Source organism: Hypanus sabinus, chromosome 7, assembly GCF_030144855.1.
Source record: "Hypanus sabinus isolate sHypSab1 chromosome 7, sHypSab1.hap1, whole genome shotgun sequence".
Taxonomy (NCBI): Eukaryota; Metazoa; Chordata; class Chondrichthyes; order Myliobatiformes; family Dasyatidae; genus Hypanus; species Hypanus sabinus.
Genome location: NC_082712.1, coordinates 87,066,218 through 87,088,461, shown reverse-complemented (window position 1 = coordinate 87,088,461; position 22,244 = coordinate 87,066,218). Strand labels below are relative to the sequence as shown.

General features: G+C 43.2%; 1 protein-coding gene across 8 annotated transcripts in view; it reads left to right on the top strand.

Moving 5' to 3' along the window:
* Positions 1 to 22,244, top strand: part of LOC132396942 (nucleolar protein dao-5-like) — a 130,210-nt gene that overhangs the window by 42,513 nt on the left and 65,453 nt on the right. For 6 of the 8 annotated variants that reach the window (XM_059975075.1, XM_059975077.1, XM_059975076.1 and 3 more), the window contains 5 exons: positions 2,292 to 2,419; positions 6,575 to 7,865; positions 12,153 to 14,156; positions 17,746 to 17,849; positions 19,396 to 19,534. In XM_059975075.1, the coding sequence (XP_059831058.1) occupies positions 2,292 to 2,419; positions 6,575 to 7,865; positions 12,153 to 14,156; positions 17,746 to 17,849; positions 19,396 to 19,534 (3,666 nt within the window). The remainder of the gene's footprint in view (positions 1 to 2,291; positions 2,420 to 6,574; positions 7,866 to 12,152; positions 14,157 to 17,745; positions 17,850 to 19,395; positions 19,535 to 22,244) is intronic. The other 2 variants (XM_059975080.1, XM_059975079.1) reach the window with 2 other exon arrangements.

Below are 22,244 nucleotides of genomic sequence, written 5' to 3'. Positions count from 1 at the left end.
CCTTTCACATTAACAAGGCATTTTTCACCCTCAGAACTGACGCTCATTGGATTTTTTTTTTGTTTTTTTGCACCATTCTCTGTAAACTCTAGAGACTTGTGCATGAAAATCCCAGAAGATCACCCATCTGGTATCAGCGATAGTTCCACCTTCCAAGTTACTTTGATCACATTTCTTCCCCATTCTAATGTTTGGGCTGAACAACATTTGAACCTTTTGACCCTGCTTTTATGTATTGTGTTGCTGTCATATGATTGGCTGATTAGGTTATTACATTAATGAGTAAGTGTACCCAATAAAGTTGCAACTGAGACATAATCCAGACCTGAGACTGCAGATGCTGGAAATCCAGAGCAACACATGCAAAATGCTGAAGGAACTCAGCAGGTTAGGCAGCATCTATGGAAATGAATAAACAGTCGATGTTTCAGGTCAAGACCCTTCTTCAGGACTGGAATGAAAGGGGGAAGATGCCAGAACATAAAGATGGAAGGGGAAGTAGGCTTGCTGGAAGGTGATGGGTGAAACCTGGTGGGTGGGAAAGGTCAAGAGTTGTAGATGAGGGAATCTGATTGGAGAGGAAAGTGGAAGAAGGAGAGGCCCCAGGGGAGGTAATAGGCAGAGGAGAAGGGGTAAGAGGCCAAACACAGTGATAAATGAAGAGGGAAGAAGGGGAAAATAATTAGTGGACGGAGAAATATATATTCATGCCGTCAAGTTGGAGCATAACTAGATGGAATACGAAGATCATGTTGACTAACTAAGCTGTCTTCCCCTGCCCCCACCTTTTTATTTTGGTGTCTTTCCCCTTCTGTTCCAGTTCTGAAGAAAGGTCTCCGCCTGAAACGCCGACATTTCCTTTCCTTCCACAAATGCTGTTTCTGGCAGATTGTTGCTGAAGCAGAATCTCTGAGCACTTATGTTCAGTTTCCATTGTAACAAGCAATATACTCACTGCCCTTTATTCAGAACATAATACATTGGAGCAGAATTAGGCCATTTGCCACATTGAGTCTGCTCCGGCATTTAATCATGGCTGATTTATTTTCCCTCTCAACCTCATTCTCCTGCCTTACCACTATCACTCTTGACACCCTTTCTAATCAATAACATTTCAACTTCTGCTTTAAATATATTCAATGACTTGGTTTCCACAACTTCTACAATAAATTCCACAGATTCACCCTCATGCTCAAAGAAATTCCTCCTTATCTCTGTTCTAAAGGGATATCCTTGTTAACTCTCTCAAATATATACAGTCGGCCCTCCTTATCTGCAAGAGATTGGTTCCAGGACCCCTTGCGGATTCCAAAATTTGCGGATGCTTAAGTCCCTTATTCAACCTGTCTCAATGCGGTGGACCTTAGGACCCAGCGGAACCCACGAACTTATGTAACCCGTCTCAGTGCAGTAGACGTTAGGACCCAGCGGTAGAGATCTGAATCTGCAGTGTTTCTGTTCATGAAAATAATTATGATAACGATTGAAAATAAAGTGGAAATATTAAAGCGATCGGAAAGAGGTGAAATGCCATCGGTCATTGGAAAAATGTTAGCCTACGTTGGTCAACAATCAGAGCAATTTTAAAGGATAAAGTGAGAAAGGCTGTGCCCCGATCAAAGCTACAATTATTACTTAGCAATGCAGTGGTTTAATTATAGGGTTTTGGGTTTTTGATCCTCCACATCAACCTGGCATGGTGGAGAGCTCATTTAATAACGATCTGTCACTAGATCGAACTTGGGAACTTCCTGAGCCCGGCGCTGAAACATACATCCTTAAGTGTTTTATATGCACAGAAAGGTAAAATATATACTATAAATGAAGGCAAACATTTGACTAACTGACACTAAATAATACCGGGTGTACCTGTTCTGACTTACTGAGTAAGAGAACTTCAGATTTTTTTCGATCCCGATCCACGATAACCCACACACATCCTCCTATATACTTTAAATCATCTCTAGATTACTTATAATAGCTAATACAATGTAAATGCTATGTAAAATAGTTGTTATACTGCATTGTTTAGGGAATAATGACAAGAAAAAAAGTCTGTACATGCTTGAACAACAAGTGCTTGGAAGAGCACTTTCGGGTTTTCACGATTCGCGGTTGGTTGAAGTCGCGGATGAGGAATTCGCCAGTAGGGAGGGCCGACTGTATATCTTTATTATGTGAGCATTAGGATCATAATGGCTTTCTATGCAAAAACTTTTAAGCTGTGGATAAACCAAAGGCAACTCGCTCACCCAGTTTTTATTGAAACCCTTTCCTTTTTGTTTCAAAAGATGGTGCCATGGCCGCAGACTCCAAGAACAGTTACTCAGATAAGGAAGTCCAGACGGTGATTTGGAAAATCACATTAGGAGCTGAGGAAGAATTGACGCCCCACGACCCAGAAACGAAAGACGGACTGGTAATGTTACTCAGAAGAACCGCTAGTTATTTGCTTGACCAGTGGATGTCTTGTGTAGTTTGGATGGGTTTCTCTATCAAGCTAGACTAAGAGGAAGTGTTTGGAACTGGATAAGAGTTGCTGCATGTGGTGATTGTTTCCTCTTAAGCTGCTTGAAGAGTACGTGAAATTGGACTGCATTTGCTTAATGAAGGCTTCTTGGGGATGGCATCTCAGCAATCACAGACTGTCAGAATGATACCAAGTGACTGCCTTTCTCAGCTTGCTTCCCTTCTTTTCTGTTTCTCTTGAGAGTCTCATTTCTCTCCAGAACAGTACAGCACAGCCTTCAGCCTATGATGTTGTGCTGAGCTAATAGGTAATTAAATGCTATACTAAATGTTAAAATCTTTAAACTAATCTGTTCTGCCTGCACAATGTCCAATTCCCCCAATCTCTTTCTATTATTGTATTTGCCTCCGCTACCACCCTGGCAGCACATTCCAGGCCCCCATCGCATTTGAACTTGCTCCTTCTTGCCTTCGTTGTAAGCCCTCTAGTATTTTGGCCCTGGGAAAAGGATACTGACTGTCAACTTTATTTCTGCCTCTCATATTCTTGTAAACTTTCACCAAGTCTCCCCTCAGCCTCTGATGCTTCAAAGCAAATGCCTCTAGTGTGTCCAATCTCATGCTCTCTTATTTATTTATTGAGATATAGCACAGAACAGGCCTTTCCAGCCCATCAAGTTGCATCACCTAGTAATCCCTCAATTTAATCCAAGCCTAGCATTGGATAACTTACAACAACCAATTAAACTACCATAAACAATCAGTACATTTTTTGACTGTGGGTGGAAATAGGACCACCCGGAGGACACCCATGCGATCATGGGGAGAACATGCAAACTCCTCATGGAGCAGCAAGAATTGAACCTGGGTAGGCTTTATTTGCAAGGCGTTGTGCTGGCCAGTTCACTACCATGCTGCCCGATCTAGGCTGTATCCTGGTAAACCTCTTCTGCCCCCACTCTACATCTTTATTATAATGTGCAACTAGTGTTGAATGCAATATTCCAGATGCAGCCTAACTGGAATTTTATAAAGCTTCTACATAACTTCCTGACTCTGAACCCACTGCCTCGACTAATAAAGGCAAGCATGCTGAATCCTTCTTTACCACTCTGTTTACTTGGGCAGCCACTTTCTAGAAACTATGAATAGGACCTCTCAAAATCTCTATATACTCAAGATCTCAACCACTGTTTTATAGCTTGTATGACTTAATATGCTTTGTGAGGGTGCTTGCTTTCCTGACAACAACCTTACAACCAAGTTGTAACACATTTTAATTCCACGTCCCATTCCCATTCTGATATGTCTATCCATGGCCTCCTATACTGTCAAGATGAAGCCACACTCAGGTTGGAGGAATAACACCTTATATACCGGCTGGGTAGCCTCCAACCTGATGGCATGAACATTGACTTCTCTAACTTCCGATAATGCCCCTCCTCCCCTTCGTACCCCATCCCTGAGATATTTAGTTGTTTGGTTTTTCTCCCTCTCTCTGCCCATCACTCTGCCTGTTCTCCATCTCCCTCTGGTGCTCCCCTCCCCCTTTCTTTCTCCCAAGGCCTCCCGTCCCATGATCCTTTCCCTTCTCCAGCTCTGTATCACTTTCGTCAATCACCTTTCCAGCTCTTAGCTTCATCCCACCGCCTCCGGTCTTCTTCTATCATTTTGCATTTCCCCCTCCCCCCACTACTTTCAAATCTCTTACTATCTTTCCTTTCGGTTAGTCCTGACGAAGGGTCTCGGCCCGAAACGTCAACAGCGCTTCTCCCTATAGATGCTGCCTGGCCTGCTGTGTTCCACCAGCATTTTGTGTGTGTTGTTTGAATTTTCAGCGTCTGCAGATTTCCTCGTGTTTGCACAACCAAGTTTTGTTCCTTCTCACCTCCTACATGGAACATTAGAACAGTAGATTCTGGAGTGGGTTCAGAAGATGGAAAGTTGCAAATGTCACTCCACTCTTCAAGAAGGGAGAGAGGCAGAAGAAAGGAAATTCTAGGCCAGTTAGTCTGACTTAAATGCTTGGGAAGATGTTGGAGTCAATAAGGATGAGGTGTTGGGGTACTTGGAGACACATGATAAAATAGGCTGTTTCAGCGTGTTTCCTCAGGAGAAAAACCTTGCCTGACATATCTTTTGGAATTCATTGAAGAGGTAACAAGCAAGACAGACAAATGAGATTCAGTTGATGTTGTGTACTTGAATTTTCAGAAGGCCTTTGACAAGGTGCCACACATGAGGCTGCTTAACAAACAGAAGCCCATGATGTTATAGGAAAGGTTCTAACATGGATGAAGCTAGGGATGATTGGCAGAAGGCAGAGAGTGGGAATAAGGGGAGCCTTTTCTGACTGGCTGCCGGTAACTAGCGGTGTTCCACTGGGATCTGGGACCGATTGGGACCGATTCTTTTTACATTATATTTCAGTGATTTGGATGATAAAATTGATGGCTTTGTTGCAAAGTTTGCAGACGATATGAAGATAGGTGGAGGGGCAGGTAGTTTTGAGGAAGTAGAGAGGCTACAGAAGGATTTAAACTGATGAGGAGAATGGGCAAAGAAATGGCAGATGGAATACAGTGTTGGGAAGCGTATGGTCATGTACTTTGGTAGAAGAAATACAAGTGTTGACTCTAAGTGGAGAGAAAATACAAAAATCTGAGGTGCAAAGGGACTTGGGAGTGCTTGTGTGGGATTCCCTAAAGGTCGGTTTGCAGGTTGAGTCTGTGGTGTGGAAGGCAGATGCAATGTCAACATTCATTTGAAGAGGACTAGAATATAAAAGCAAGGATATAATGTTGAAACTTTATAAAGCACTGGTGAGGCCTCACTTGGAGTATTGTGAGCAGGTTTGGGCCCCTTATCTTAGAAAGGATGTGCTGATTCCAGGATTGATAGGCTTGTCATATGAAGAGTGTCAGATTGCTCTGGGCTTGTATTCACTGGAATTCAGAAGAATGAAGGGTGACCTAATTGAAACCTATTGAATGGTGAAAGGCCTTGATAGAGTGGGTGTGGAAAGGACGTTTCCTATGGTAGGAGAGTCTAAGACCAGAGGACACAGCCTCAGAATAGAGGGGCATCCTTTTAGAAAAGAGATCGGGAGGAGTTTCTCTAGCCAGAGGGTGGTGAATCTGTGGAATTCTTTGCCACAGGCAGCTGTGGAGGCCAAGTCTTTATGTATATTTGAGGCAGAGTTTGATGGATTCTTGATTGGTCAGGGCCTGAAGGAATGTGGGGAGAAGGCAGGAGATTAGAGCTGAGAGGAAAATTGAATCAGCCATGATGATATGGTGGAGCAGACTCGATGGACTGTATCTTATGGTCTTGTTGCAGCACATTCAGGCCCTTCCACCCACAATGTTGTGCCATCCTTTTAACCTATTGTACGATCAATTTAAACCTTCCTCCTCCACCGCCCTACATTTTTCTATCACCCAAGTATTTATCTAACAGTTTTTAGAATATCTGTAATGTATTTGACTCTGCCACCACCCCTGGCCTGGTGTTCTACACACCCAGATTTACCTATGACTTCCCGCAGTCACCTGATCATAATGCTCTTTGGTAATGCTCATTTCCTCCCTGGCTATCCACTCTTTCAGTGCCTCTTATTGTCTTGTACACCTCTGTCAATCACTTCTGATCCTCTTTCGCTCTAAAGAGAAATGCCTTAGCCTTTGGGTGCCCTGATAAGACACTCTAATCCAGGCAGCGTCTTGGTAAATCTCCTCAGCACTCTCTCTAAAGCTTCCACATCCTCCCAATAATGAGGAGACTAAAACTGAGCATAATATTCCAAGTCTTAACATTCCAACCATTTACTAATTCCTTTATAACTACCTGTGTTGGTTTCCTCAATACATCCTGTTCTTCCTAGGAAACCTACCCAGGGCATCAAGAAACCAAGGGAAAAGATGGCGTAGCCCAACTCTAGTGTAATTGCCCTTTCCTCCAAAAAAAATTTCTGGATTCTGCAGAATTTATCTTCTTTCTGCCCCCATCAACCATCAAGGATTGGGGACCTTAACATGTTTTTTGGGCTGAAAATGTTGCTGATACTTAAACTAATCATCAGTGTTATATCTTTATTCTGTTTTAGTTGCTGCAAGATACCGGGGACACAACCTCCACCTCTTCTGCCCTCAGAAATGGTGGGGACATCTCCTCCCCCAGGAAGGCCAGGGGCACTTCCTCTTCCCCCTCCCCTAGAAAGGCTGGGATCAGTTCTTCCTCCTCCCCGTCGCCCTCCATCAGCAAGGTTGTGGTCACCTCCTCCTCTCCCAATAAGGCCATAGATGTTTTCCTCTCCTCCACTCACTCCACCAGGAGAACCAGGGTCATCTCCTCCTCCTCCCCCTCCCTCAGGAACGCCAAGGATGTCTCCTCCTCCCCTTCCCTCAGAAAGGCTGAGGATGTCTCCTCCTCCCCTTCCCTCAGAAAGGCTGAGGACGTCTCCTCCTCCCCCTCCCTCAGAAAGGATGAGGATGTCTCCTCCCCCTCCCTCAGGAAGGCCAAGGACGTCTCCTCCTCCCCTTCCCTCAGGAAGGCCAAGGACGTCTCCTCCTCCCCCTCCCTCAGGAAGGCCAAGGATGTCTCCTCTCCCTCCCTCAGGAAGGCCAAGGACACCTCCTCCTCCCCCTCCCTCAGGAAGGCCAAGGACATCTCCCCCTCCCCCTCCCTCAGGAGCGCCAAGGACATCTCTTCCTCCCCCTCCCTCAGGAAGGCCAAGGACATCTCCCCCTCCCCCTCCCTCAGGAGCGCCAAGGATGTCTCCTCTCCCTCCCTCAGGAAGGCCAAAGATGTCTCCTCCACCCCCTCACCCAGGAAGACCAGGGAAGCTGCTTCCTGCTCACCTAGGAAGGCTGGGGACACCGCCTCTCCCTCTTTCCCCCCGAAGGCTGGGAAAACTTCCTTTCCCTCTCCCTCCCCCATGAAGGCTGGGGACACTGCCTGTCCCCTCTTCCCCCAGAAGGCTGGGGAACCCCCCTTTTCCTCCCCCTCACCCCTAATGGTCGGGGATACTGCCTCCTCCCCCTCACCCCTAAAGGCCGGGGATACTGCCTCCTCCCCCTCACCGTTAAAGGCTGGGGATGCTACTTCCTCCCCCTCGCCCCTAAAGGCCATGGGCACCACCTCCGACAACTCACCCCTAAAGGCCGGGGGCACCGTCTCCTCCCTCTTGCCCCTAAAGGCCAAGGGCACTGCCTCCACCCCATCGCCCCTGAAGACTGGGCTCACTGCCTCTTCCCCCTCCCCCCTGAAGGCCAGGGACACTGCCTCCTCCCCCTCCCCCAGGAAGACCGACTCCCACAGGAAATCTCAGGAATCTGCTGCTAAGGAAATGCCCCTCATCAAAACCTGGAACCTCAGACGTCAGAGTCTTAAATTAGGTAAGGACTTGGGATTTTAGTGCCAAAACTATAATTTCCCTAAAGCTACAAACACAAAATGCTGGTGGAACACAGCAGGCCAGGCAGCATCTATAGGGAGAAGCACTGTTGACGTTTTGGGCCGAGACCCTTCGATGCTGTGTTCCACCAGCATTTTGTGTGTGTTGCTTGAATTTCCAGCCTCTGCAGATTTCCTTGTGTTTCCCTAAAGCTTTCCACTTTCAGGAGCTCATTCAACTAATCTCAATAGTTAAAAGCCTTGAGTATTTTTGGGTTTGTTGCAGTTCCTTAACCTTCCCCTCTCCAAAGCCAAGCAGCACACACAAAATGCTGGAGGAACTCAGCAGGCCAGGCGGCATCTATGGAAAAAAGTGCAGTCGACATTTTGGGGCAAAACCCTTCAGCATTTGTCTTTTCAGAGGAACAAATCAGGAGCAGATGTAGTCCATTTGGCTGCTTTGAGTATATTCAGCCATTCATTAAGCTGGTGGCTGACACTTCACCCTTTGCACCTTTTACACCCTCACTCAATCTATAAACCTCTGGCTCAAAAATATTCAAAGATTCTGCTTCTGCAGGCCTTTCAAGAATAGGGATCCATACTCTTTTCTTGGTACTGCCATTCGGAAGAAGGTACAGGAGCCTTGGGTCCTACACCACCAGGTTCTGGAACAGTTAATACCCTTCAACCATCAGTTTCCTCAACTAGCATGGATAACTTCTCTCCACTCAGTACTGAACTGACTTCAACCTATAGACTCACTTTCAAGGACTCTACAATTCATGTTCTCTGTATTTATTCATTATTTACTTATTTATTATTATTTGGGGTTTTGCACATTGTCAGCATTTGTATATAATATTTAATTAACTATTTATTTGTTCTCTGTGAATGCCTATAAGAAGATTAATCTCAAGGTAGTATATGGTGACAATTCACTTTGAACTTGGAAAAACTCAGAAAGTAAGGGGGATTCCTGATCTCTAATAAACAGACAGCCCCTGATTTTAAAACAGTGACCCTTAGTATTATATTCTCCCTTTAAAGGCAAACGTCCTCCCCATGTCCACCACCAGTCATTTTGCATTCAGTTTGCACCTTAAGCCACTTCCATCAGAGTCAGGTGGGGTAAGGAGGAGGGTCGATGCTTTGTTGCTGCTTGTGCGTGGGAGTGGGGAGAGGAGGGAGCTTTGGTGTTCTAACATTGTTCTGTCATTTATTCTTTGGAGTTTTTTTCAGTTTAATGGATGTCTGCAAAGATTAAGAATTTCAGGTTGTATACTGTATACATTCTCTGATATTAAACAGAACCATTAAACCATTCCCATCACTTTTGTGAACTATCCAACATAACAAGCACAGGGATATTATAACACTATTTTCCCAATTGGTTCGGTTGTTCCCCTGCAACTCAACAAGATAATGAACTTTCCTGCCAAGCTTCTAGAGAGGTGTTACTCAGTGATCTGTTCCTAAAAGAAGAAAGTTGGGGAAATGCAGGGGCTATCAGTCAAGATCAGTATGGGTCTTTCTTTGCAATGAATGGTCAGGGACCATTGTTCATCAGCAGAACTGGGATACTTGACATTGCCCAAGCTACTGAGTAGAAAGGAGCCCTCTTCTAGAGTTTAGATGAATGAGCAGTGATGTTGAGTGTACTTCTCGAGAGTTTGAATGGTGAAGTGTCAAGAGAATGGTTCCCTTGGCAGGGGAATCTCTGGATACAATAATCACCATCTCGTTTAATATCACCAGAATATGCATTGAAATTTGTTGTTATGTGGCAGCAGTACATTGCAATACATAATATTAAAAATATATATTTACAGTAAATATATATGTGTTTAAAAAGTTAAATAGTGCAAAAAAGGGAATCAGATGTAGTGAGGCAGCGCGCATGGATTCAATACCCATTCAAAAATGTGATGGTCGAGGGGAAGAAGCTGTTCCTGAATCATTGAGTGTGTGTCTTCAGCCTTTTGGATCTCGTTCCTCATGGTAGCAATGTGCATCAGTTACTGGATTTGTGTACTGAATTAGCGGGTTCTTTAGATAGATAGATAGATACTTTATTCATCCCCAAGGGGAAATTCAACATTTTTCTAGTGTCCCATACACTTATTGTAGCAAAACTAATTACATACAGTATTTAACTCAGTATAAATATGATATGCATCTAATATCACCCTCCCAAAAAACATTAATAAATAGCTTTTAAAAAGTTCTTAAATAGTTTACTGAAGTGCATTGAGTGGTAACTTAAGCTCAGTCCTAACCCTGGCACTTTAACATGTCTTGCCCCTGGTGGTTGAATTGTAGAGCCAAATAGCGTTGGGGAGTAATGATCTCTTCATCCTGTCTGAGGAACTCCTTTAGGAGTTTTCTCTCTGTTTCATGAATGTCTGCGGTTTCAGGTTGTAAACTGTATACATACTCTGACATCAAATTGAATGATTGAACACAAAAGATCCTGCAGATGCTGTAAATCCATTGTACCACACACAAAATGCTGGAGGAACTCAGCAGGTCAGGCATCTATGCAAGAGAATAAGTATGTCGTTTCAGGCAGAGACTCTTCTTCAGGATCGTTTATTCATTTCTGTAGATGCTGCCTGACCTACTGAGTATCTACAGCATTTTGTATATGTTCCTTGGGATTACTGAGTTACTGAATTCATATGCCAGAGTGTCAAGGAGCAGAGTGAGAGTGGTCGCTATTACTAAGGACAATTTGATTTGGAAGGCTGAAAGGTCTGAAGGTAGATAAGTCACCGAACTAAATAGATATATTTAAAGTTCTGAAAGAGGAGATTGTAGAGGCATTTGTAATGAATTTTCAAGTATCACTAGATTTTAGAGTGGTTCCAGAGACTGGAAAATCACAAATATCACTTCACTCTTTAGGAAGGGAAGGAGGCGAAAGACAGGAAATTACAGGCCAATTAGCCTGACTGCAGTGGATTGGGAAGGTCTGGAGTCCATTATTCAGGATGAGGTTTCAGAGTACTTGGAGGCAAATGATAAAATAAGCTGAAAATCAGCATGGTTTCCTTACGGGAAAGTTTTTTTGAGAAATCTGTTGGAATTCTTTGTGGAAACTACAGGCAGGATAAGACAAAGGAGTCAGTGGATGCTATGGAGGCCACATCATTGGGCATACTTAAAATAGAAGTTGATCAGGTTTTGATTAGTAGAGGGATCAAAGGTTAAGGAGAATGGGGTGAGAGGGAGATTATATTGAATGGTGGAGCAGACTCAATGGGCCGAATGGCATTTTCTGTTCCTATATCTTATGGTCTAAGATATCACAGTCCATTATTTAGGATGAAGTTTTGGGGTACATGGAGGCACACAAAAATTAGGTTGATAAATCTGTTGGAAATTGTTGAGGAAACAATAGGTTGGATAGTGAGTTTCTTGATGTTTACTTGCCACATGCTTTATTTGAAATAATAAAAGTTACTTGTCGATAAATAGATTTTCTTGTGGCTCACTGATCATTATTACGAGGGGTAATTCTTGTAACAATTCCCTGGAGCACAGGAAAATGAGGGGAGATGGATTTTCAGAAGGTCTTAGACCATTTGCCACACGAGGCAGCTAAACAAGATGAGAGCCTATGGTATTTTCTGGTTGGCTGCCAGTGAGAAGGGAAGTGTATGGTCATGACTGTTTATTCTCCATAGGTGCTGCCTGCTGACCTGCTGGGTGTATGTGTGTGTGTGTTTCTCAAGATTTCCAGCTTCTGATGTTTAAGTAAAAATTCTATGCCTTGGGTAGTTTTAAAAAAAAAATTCCACATAGTAATTTCATTCTGCTCAACTCCAAAAACTTCTTGTTTTAAAAAGGCCCTCTTTTCCTGCCCTTTATTAAAATGAACTGCAAGGGAGAAGGCCCTTTGTTGGAGCATATTCTGACTGCCTGATGAAAAGTGACAGGCGGCAGTGTTGCATGCAACATGGGATCAGCCGAGCCTTAGTGCCGAAGGCTCATCATGCTGCTGATTGGTCCAGGAACTGGGTGCGGCTGGGTCCTTGGAGCATGTAATCGGTTGCCATTATCTGGAAGCTAAGCAAGAGATTTGACCAAAAAGTATGGGAGAGCATGAAACACGACAGCAAATTGTCGGATGGAGGTTTAGTGCCCGTTGAGGTGAATTCCTTGGTCCGAGTTGTTTAAGGGCATCACTTCACTAGAACCTAACTGCAAAGCTTTTCCAGCAGGTTCGGCTGCAGGATTGTACTGTGGGTAAGCATTTAAAATCTGGGAGTTTGCTTATGCAACAGGGTTTGGAAGACAGGAAGAAGAAACAGAGAGAATGGAAGCTGAATGCTCTGCAGAGACACTGACTGCGTCTGAAAGCCATGAGGATGGAACAGATGTTGCAGCTTCTGAATATCTGCCTCTGGGTGCTGAATGTGGTCCGAGTACTGATGGTTTTGTAAAGAAGCCAGAGAATGGAGAGAAGCCAGTTATGCATACTAACAGTAGTTATGGTGAAAATCATGAACTGCTGAATGAAGCAAATGGAAATCCGAAATCCATGGCAGAATGGACACAGTTTGCTGGGGAAGTTGGGACGTTCTCTGTCAACGTGTCACCCACCACCAAGCCAGCAGATTCCGGACCATCGGCAAGCAGAGGGAATCTTCAGAGTGTTTCCCCAGGCAGATGCATATGCAGGAAGGCATACACTCTTGAGGCATGTATAACCAGAAGTAAAATGGATGAATCAAATTCTTCTGGGTCACAAGTCCTTAAGACTGAAGCAGCACAGACAGGTGTGCATGAGTCAGTCATCTCTATGCCTGAATGTGGAGGGACAGCACTTCCTGAAGTGGCCATTTCTAAGCTTGGGGCTGAAGAGTCAAACCTTCCTGAGGCAGCAGTCTCTCACCTCAAAGCTGAGGGTAAAGCCCATCCTAAAATCTCCAAACCTGAAGATGGAGAAGCTAATGTGCCAGGATCACTGACTTTAATTGCTGAAGGTAAGGGACTGGATTGTGCAAAGTTGCCCATTTCTGGGTCCGAAGATGAGCATTTGAACCTTCCTGAAGCACCAGTCACCGACTCTGAAACTGAAAGAAAAGCTCATCATGGAATGGCAGTCTCCAAGCCTGAAGATGGAGGAATAAAACATGAAGTGTGTACTATGCCTGGAGAGTTGAACTATCTTAGGACAGCAATCCCTGAACCTGGAACTGGAGGATCATTTCACTCAGGGAAGACCCTCTCTGTGGCTGAAGATGTAGAATTGATCTTTACTGAGTCAGATGCTGCTGATCCTGAGTCTGAGAGGAAAAACCCTTTTAACTCATCAGTGTCCAAAGATGGTACCAACGCACCTGTGCCTGTGACATCTGGGAATAAAGATGAAGGGTCAAACTGTGCAGAGTCACCCAGCACTGCAGGATTGAACTTTCCTGTAGTTTCTGAAAGTGAACCCGATCCAAGTTTAAAACTGCCGCTCCAACAAAAGCATGAGTTAGTGAGCAAGACGATTTCTAGTATGTCCCAACAAGAATCTGAATGTCAGAGCACAGAGGCTTCTAGTGTACAAAACTCAGATGCTGTGGCAGGTTTACTCCATTTGTCTCTGGATGACTGTGAATTTAAAAGTGCGGGGATTGATTATCAATCTGTGGAGAATTTTGCCCCTGCTGAGGAAACAGCTATCAAGTTCAATCCGTCTGAAGATTTGCTTGTAGCTGAGTGTGTGGAAGAACAGGTGAACAGTTCGGTATTTTGCTGTGATACGCTTGCCCTTGAAACGGGGAGAGATTCCCTGTTAACGTTCAAAGAGTCTTCCTTGCTGACTCAAACTGGGGAGGGTGTTACAGTGGCACTTCCAGTGGTCACTGAGTCTACAGTCCAACTGGAAATGCAGGATCAAAACAGTGCCAGTAAGCTGCAGGACTTGCAGGAAGAGCAAACTACCTACACCAGTAAAGTTGACGACCCTCCCAGGCTAACAGGCTCAGAAAATAGAGAGGGGCCTGTGGATTCTGTGACCCGAAACTGCACAAGAAGGAGGAAGAGGAGGAGGAGGAGGAAAAAGAAATCCCATGGCGCTGCTCAGGTAGATTTTGCCTCAGGCCACATAGCTAACTCAGCAGCTTGGAGTCCTTTGACTAGAGAGAGTGCTGTTCCTCTGCCGTGTGTCAGTGCAGCGACGAGTTCTGCTGAGAAAGGAACAAATGAGTTAAGGGTTGAAGAGCTACGAGTTGATACGAAAGATGTTTACAGACTGGAGACGGTGGGCTGGGATCAACCTAAAGAATACACTGAAAGTAAGCACATTTTCTGTACCAAATTAGTCTTTCGTTAGTCATCAACTTCAAAACACATCATTATACTAATGTTAAGGATCCAAGTGTAGGAGTAGGCCATGTGATCCCTCTACACACCAAGAGGGTGCTAAACTGTTCTGTTCTCTCAAGAAAAGTTAAAAGTAAATTTATTTTCAAAGTACCTAAGACACTGTACAGAAGTCTTAGGCACACATATATATAGCTTGGATGCTGAAGACTTTTGCACAGTACTGTACTTGTCAATGTGGAATAGAGAGCAAGTTTGTAAATCTGGCAGGAGCAAAGGTTGTTGGGAATGGTGATGGTGGGACCAATGTTGGCGGATGGCAGAGAGGAGTGCCAGTGGTGGGTGCAGACACACTCAGCTCTGATTCACTGGGTAAGGTAATTTGATTCCAAACAATTGGTTTATTGATCATTACAGAATGTCTCTCTGGTGCTTCCTACTCTCTCCCCTCTCCCTTCTCCTTTTCCCAACCATGATTCCCCTCTCCCTACTCCCTTCCCAATCTCAGTCCACAATAAAGACCCATTTTAGAATCATCACTCACATATGTCATGAATTTGTTTTCCTCTGCGGCAACAGAGCAGTGCAGTACATAAAATTACTATAGTACTGTGCAAAAGTTTTAGGCAGCCTAGCTATACGTGCCTAAGATATGTCATCATGTCCAATCTTGAGGTTGATTTTTCTTGCTGGCACTCACTGTAGGCACCATGTATCTATTTTCTGTCTGTCTGTATAGTATTTTGTGTTTATTTCATTTATTGAGATACAAATCCTTAGGCCCTTCGACCCACACTGCCCAGCAACCCATCTATTTAACACTAGCCTAATGACAGGGGAATTTACAATGATCAAATAACCTACCAACTTTGGACTGTAGGAGGAAACTAGAGCACTCACAGGGGAGAACGTACAGACTCCTTACAGGCAGCAGCAGGAATCAAATCTGGGTCGCTGGTACTGTAATGTGTTGCGCTAACCACTATGCTACCATGTTGTGTGTTTTATGTGGGTTATGGTCATTTGTCTTGTCATTTTGAGGATAGTAGAAGTAAGAGTATAGTTTGTATTCACTCTTTGTGCCTCTCATTTAGTTAGAGAGACTTAGTAGGGGGTGGATATTGTTTATTGAATGATAAATCTGCAAACTTCATTAATATTGCTGATTTCGCTATTGCTATTTTTAAGCATTCATCTTTGCCGGTTTCGTAATAAAGGATTGAATGCACTTTTTTCGACTTTTTATTATTAGTTGTCTGTTATACCACAGTGTTTAGGACAGCAGTGAAGATCCTCCATCTCTGTCTATACTTGGCCACATAGAAGAAATTTTCATCACTGTTTCCATAACAATTTTGGTTGACCAGTCAGGGTTGTTAGCCCTGATCTGAACCCCCAAACCTGGAGGAGTGTTGGACCACTCTTAGTCTGACTTCTCTCCTTTGATCTGTTTGGCATGGGTGACTCTACCAAGAATCAAAGCAATAAAGCCCTGACTCCAGCCAACATAGCTGTCTGGGTCATTGATGCATGCAAGCCTCCAAACCCTACAAGTTTGTGATCTTGGAGTTTTATTCAACTTGGAACTCAGTTATTTGGAAGTGCATCATACTGTGTCAATCCGCTTGCTCAGTCTCTCAGTAGTTTTGGTTTGTTTAGCCAGTACACTCACAGTAAGAACAGTGAAATACAATAGAATCAATGAAAAGCTACACACAAACCATGTGCAAAAGAAGACAAGCTACAACAACTTAATCATTAATTAATACTGAGAACCTGAGACATTAAGACCTTGACAGTGAGCCTTTGCAGGGATGCCAGTCTCTCAGTATTCCTGCTGTTAAAACCTGTAATAATTTGATGCATATTAATAAGATTGCTTCTGTTTTAAATTCATGGGAATGTACAGTAGTCTGGTCTACTTGCTCTTTCATCGTAGACTTGCCTCTCATTTTCGCAATCATTCCCATAAACAAATTCTCATTTGTTGCATCCCTCTATGACAAATGTATCCTTTATTTCGTAAGGGCAAAACATGTCGGAAGCTGTCAGCAGGTTAGGCAACATCTGTGGAGCAGGAATGGAATTAGTGGTTGCAGGTCAATTACTCTTTATCAAAAACAGAAACATGAGAAAACAAGTTTTTAAAAAAAATTTCTGGGAGGGAAGAAGATGCACAGAAACAAAGGAAGTGTCAGAAAGTTTGCTGAAATGGCAATGCTTTCAGAGTAGTGTAGTTTGGATGAGGGCTGTCCCAACAGTGTAAAACACGCAAAACGTTGGAGGAACTCATATTAGGCAACATCTGAGGAGAGGAATTAGTGGTTGATGTTGTAGACTGAGACCCTTCACCGGGACTGGGTCCGAAATGTTGACTGTTAATTCATCTCCTCAGCTGCTTCCTGAACTGCTGAAGCCTGAAGAACAGCATCACCAGGTTTAGGAACAGCTGCTTCCCATCTACCATTTAGTTCTCAAACCAACCAGTGAAGCCCAAATCACCATGACCACTTTGTTCTAAGATTAGCTTTGTTTTGTTTTAATTGTGTTCTTTCCTGTAGAATTCGTGTTTGTTTGTTTTTCTATGAATCCTGCTTATATGATTCTATGTGTCTGTGATGTTGCTGCTTTGATGCATTCATATCCATGTGTCTATGACTATAAACTCAGCTTTAACTTTGTTTTGGCTCATCTAGACCAGATAACACCACCCCAAACTATGTAGGGAATATACTCAGTGTTGTTCAGTGTAGAATTCTCAGATCCCACTCATCTTCCCCCCCCCCCCTTCACCATTCCCCATCCCCCTTTCCCTCTATAACCATATCTCTTTGCCTGTATAATCTGGTGGTCCTTCCCCTTTTCTTTCTTCCATGGCCTTCTGTCCTTTCCTATTACATCCCCCCTTCTCCAGCCCTGTATCTCTCACCAATCAACTTCCCAGCTCTTCACTTCACCCCTCTCCCTTCCCAGTTTCACCTATCACCTCATGTTTCTTTCTTCCCTCACCCAGCCTTCTAACTCTGGCTCCTCATCTTTTTTTCTCCGGTCCTCAGGAAAGGTCACGGCCCGAAAGGTTGACTATACTTCTTTCCATAGATGCTGCCTGGCCTGCATTTTGTGCGTAGATAGCACAGTGTTAGTCTTGCTGGACGAGCAAGGCAGAAATCTAGATGAATGATCTTGAGGATCCAGTGATCTCCTGCTCTGCAGACAAGCCTGTTCACTTTTTCAGCATGGCATGGAATATGGGAGGAAACCCACATGGTCACAGGGAGATCATGCAAGCTCCTAATGGACAGTGGCGAGAATTGAACCTCAATCTTCCGATTGCTAGCCACTACGCTTCTGTGAGGCCTAGATGGACTGCAATTTTTGAAATTTGTAAAAGATTTCTAAATCAAGCGGTATTAACTTTTGAAATTGATCCATTGTTGCACCTATTTATGGGCAAGTCATTAAAGAAAGGTACTTGCTTTAGAGGGGAAGTACATTGTTTTAGTTGTATGAGATGATCATGCTGTTGAGGTTTGGCTTGTTAATAATGAGCTTTGCATCCAGGAGATGTGCCATCAAACGTTGAGGAGAAAGTTAACACAGAACCTCCAACTACGGGTGTAGTAAGCTCAAAAGAAGAGGTGGCGGACAAGGAGGAAAGGGAGAAGGTAATGTTGACAAATAGTTCTTTTTTACTCTTTCTTAAAAAGCCATTCAAAATTTTTCCAGAGAACAGTATCTATTAATGCTTACTTTCTGAATCCCTCCCGTGGTTGCACTTTCACAAGCATGAGGAGATGGGGTGGTGGGGGACATGCTGTATGAAAATTTTTGATCTGCTCCTGAGAGCAGCACATCAGTCAGATGGCTCTTATGACCTCCATGATGACTACTGGTTTGAGATGGGAAAGGGGCTTTCTCCCTCTTTCTTGAGCCAAGGGACAATGGGTTGACCCAGTAGCATAGCAATAGTTGAGACCAATGAGAAGCATTTCATTTACTTATCCATCTACTTACGAACTTGCTCTCCACCATCAGTATCCTTATTTCTCTTCCAAAACCTTTCCCAATCCCACATTCTCCTTTCACCTACCTCCCCCTTCACCTGGTCTCACCTTATTCTGGCTTCTTTTCCACTTCCTTTCCAATCCTGTTGCAGGTTTTGGCCAGAAATATAATTGTTTATTCAATTCTATGGATGCTGCCTGCCGTGTTCCTCCACCATTTTTGTGTGTGTTACTCTGGATTTCCAGCATCTGCAGAATCTCTTATGTTTGAGTTGAGAAGGGGATTTTTCAGTAAAGAGGATTGGCCGAAGTGATCTTAAAATTAAATTTTGGCACTGTGCATGCCATATGACACCTATAATTTTGCTGATTTGAGCAGTTATGATGTGCTGGTCATGGCACAGTGTAGTGGTATAGATACACCTTTTTTATTTTTAATCTTTTTATTAATATCAAAATAGTGAATATATATAATATTGCTATACAATTGTTGGGATTACATTGTTAATAAGTAACATATATAATTACATATTCAGTTAGTACAAAGGTAATAAACCTCCCAAAGATGTTCAAATACTTTTTGACCAGTTAAGTTTGTTAGCCCTGAGCTGAACCCCCGAACCTGGAGGACTGATGGACTTTTCTTAATCTGGTCTCTAGCCTTTGACCTATTTGGCAATGGTGACCCTACTGAGAGCTAAAGTATAAGGCCCTGACTCCAGCCAACAGAGTTCTCTGGGTCATTGAGGTACGCAAGCCTCCAAACCCTATGACAGAGTTGTGATGGTCTTGGAGGTTCATTCTTCTATCCCACTCTTTTTTTAAGTTACTATATCTCCCTACCTGTTGAGCCTCTTGCGCTAATGCTCTCTTTCGTTCTCCTCTATACCCTCCTCCCGTTTTGTACCCGTGCATTCTGCAACTCCAGGCAGTGTACTCCACGTCACATCTTCAGATTGCCATGGCTAATTATCATGTCTCCACTCACACAATGGTTCAGAGAGATCAAATCATCACTGACAGAGTGGCTGAGTTTCAACTAACAATTGTTATGCAGAGAGCAAGCTTCTTATTTAAAGATGGATTAGGGCTACTTCTATGTAAAATTCCATGGTGTGGCTTCTTCAAGTATCAGTAACACTGTCAAAATGAGTAAATATTTCTCATGAGGTAAAAAAGTTGGCTTTCACTCTTGTCTGTGTTCAAGGTTGAAGTAAAGGAAGCTGATAAGATCATCAAAAAAGCAGATGACCAGGTGACAGAGGTTCCAGAAGATTTGGGTCAAGAAACACAAGAGAAACCCATGGAAAAGCGCAAGAAGGCAACCAAATCAGGTGACAAAGCGAGTAAGTACTCTCTCGTCCGACTTCTGATGTTGATTTTCTCCTGCTGAGTTTTCCAGCATCCTATATACATTGTTCTGGATTTCTGTAGAATAGCTTGTGCTTTTGATTTTTCTCCAGCCTCCATTGGCCTATCAGCAATTTATTTCTGTGTTATAGTAATTCAAGTTCAAGTTTATTGTCATTCAACTGTACACATAGATACAGCTAAATTAAACAATGCTCCTCTGGGACCAAGGTGTATAATACCAGAGGGCATGCGTGAAGGTGAGGGGGGTAGGTACAAAGAGGATGTGAGGGGTCATTTTATTACTCAAAGTGCTGGATGCCTGGAATATGCTGCCTGGTGGTGGAGGCAAATACATTAGAGGCTTTTAAGAGACATTTAGATAGGCACATGGATGTAAGAAAGGAGAAGGGATAAGGACATGGTGTATGTAGGTAGGAGGAATTAATTTTTTTTTTAAATTTACTTCAGCACAACATTGTGGACCAAAGGTCCTTGTTCCTTGTTCTTCTATGTTCTATCTATCACATACAGCACATAAAGTAATATTAAGTGATATTAAAAAATATTCTGTAGGTGTACGAATTGCCATAAAGTGGATATAGTTGAATATTCAGCAGTTATAATGCTAGTGGCACTGTCATAAAAAATGTGCACTAGGGTGGTAGTAGGGTGTTCTGAAGCCTCAAACCCAGCTTAGCAGTCCTTGTTTTTATGTTGCGGTAATTTCTGCCTAAGGTTAAAGAGATTGTGGGATGGAATAAAGGAGTTCTTGACAATGCTGAAGTGTCTGTGAACACAGTGCTTCTGGAATATATCCTGAATGATGGAGGGAGATTATTCACCACAAATGTGTGGCTATCTATTGGAAGAAAATGCAGGGCTTGTGAAAGTGCAATAATTGTAGACAAATTCTGTGCCCCAACGCCCACTTATGGCAGTTGAAAAAGCATCTTTGGCTGAACTGTCAGAGACCTCTCAATTTCATCTGATAATGCCTTGCTTGGGCTAGTGATGCCTCCAAGGAGGGCAGGGGAGGGCACTCAGTGGTTCGATATAGTATCAGAGAATGTGTACATTATACAACCAGAAATCCTTACTCTTCACAGACATCCATGAAATAGGGGGAAAAAAACAAAGAATAAATGACAGAAGAGATGTTAGAACCCAAAGGCCTACCTTTCACTCACCAAGCAGCAGCAAAAGCATCACGCTCCCCCTCTACCCCCACTTGCTCCAGCAAAAGCATCAACCCTCACCACCACTGCCACCCACTGTGCAAGCAATAGCAGAGCCCTCAGAGACCATGATCTAGAGTCTAGTGAAATCTGACGTCCATCCCAGCACTTCAACATCTCAGGCAAGCTTTCCCACACTAGCGAGGGAGAGGAAGGTTGCTCCTGCTGCAACGAGGGGTTTCAGCACTACAATCTGAAACTTCACTTGTCCAAGTGCCCTAACTCAAAGACCAGCAGAGGGAGTGAGGGAGGCCAAAAAGAGATCCCGATAAGAGATTGCTCTGCTGTTACCATCAGGTAGGAGATGCAAAAGCCTGAAAGCACACACTCAGCGATTCAGGAACAGCTTCTTCCCCTCTACCATCCAATTCCTAAATGGACATTGAACCCTTGATTATGACTTATTAATATATAGTATTTCTGTTTTTAGCATGGTATTTATCTATTCAATATATGTATACCGTAATTGATTTACTTTATTATTATTATTTGATTTTATTATATATTTTTTAATATATTATGTATTGCTTTGAACTGCTGCTGCTGAGTTTACAAATTTCACAACCCATGCCGGTGATAATAAACCGGATTCTGATCTGATGGGTTGAAAGGCCTATATCACAATGAACAATTCATCCACATTCAAAGTCAAAATAAATTTATTGTCAAACCGTTTGTCATTTAACTGTATACATGTTTCCCGTCAAACAAGACAGCATTTCTCCAAACCAGGAAGTAATGCAGAGTATGAATATAACACACAGTAACTTATGAAGTAAGGATAAAATCTACAAACAAATTGCTGCATAAATAAACAAAGTGAAGTACAAAAATTAAATACGTACAGAACAGATTAACTGGTGACATTTCAAATGCAATGTGGCAGGGAGTTCAGAAGCCTAATAGCCTGAGTGAAAAAATTGTTTCCCATCCCATTCTTGTTTTTATGCATTGGAGTCTCCTGCCAGATGATAGAAAGTTAAAGAGGATGCTGGATGGATAGGTGGGATCCTTAATAATACTAAGGGCCGCATGTACGCAGCACTTCTAAATAATGTCCTACGTGGATGGTAGGGAGCCCCCTATGATAATCTTGGCTGTTCTCACAGCCCTTTTCTAGGGACTTCAGGTCTGATGCTCAGCTGCTTCCATATCAGATGGAGATGCAGTTCCATCTGCAGCTTGTCAGGATGCTGTCAATGGTGCTCCTGTAAAATTCAGTTAAGATGTGTGGGGGGGGGGGTGGGTGTGGAGCCTCACTTGCCTCAATCGCTTCAGGAAGCCCCTATGCTGCCTTATTCAGGGAGGTCTTGTTGAAAGTATGTATATGTCACCATTTATTACCTTGAGATTCATTTTCTTGCTGGAATTTACAGGAAAATAAATGCAAAAGGATTTATGAAAAACTATACATAAACATAGCCTGACAGACAACCAATGTGCTTAAGAAGACAAATCATCCAAATAA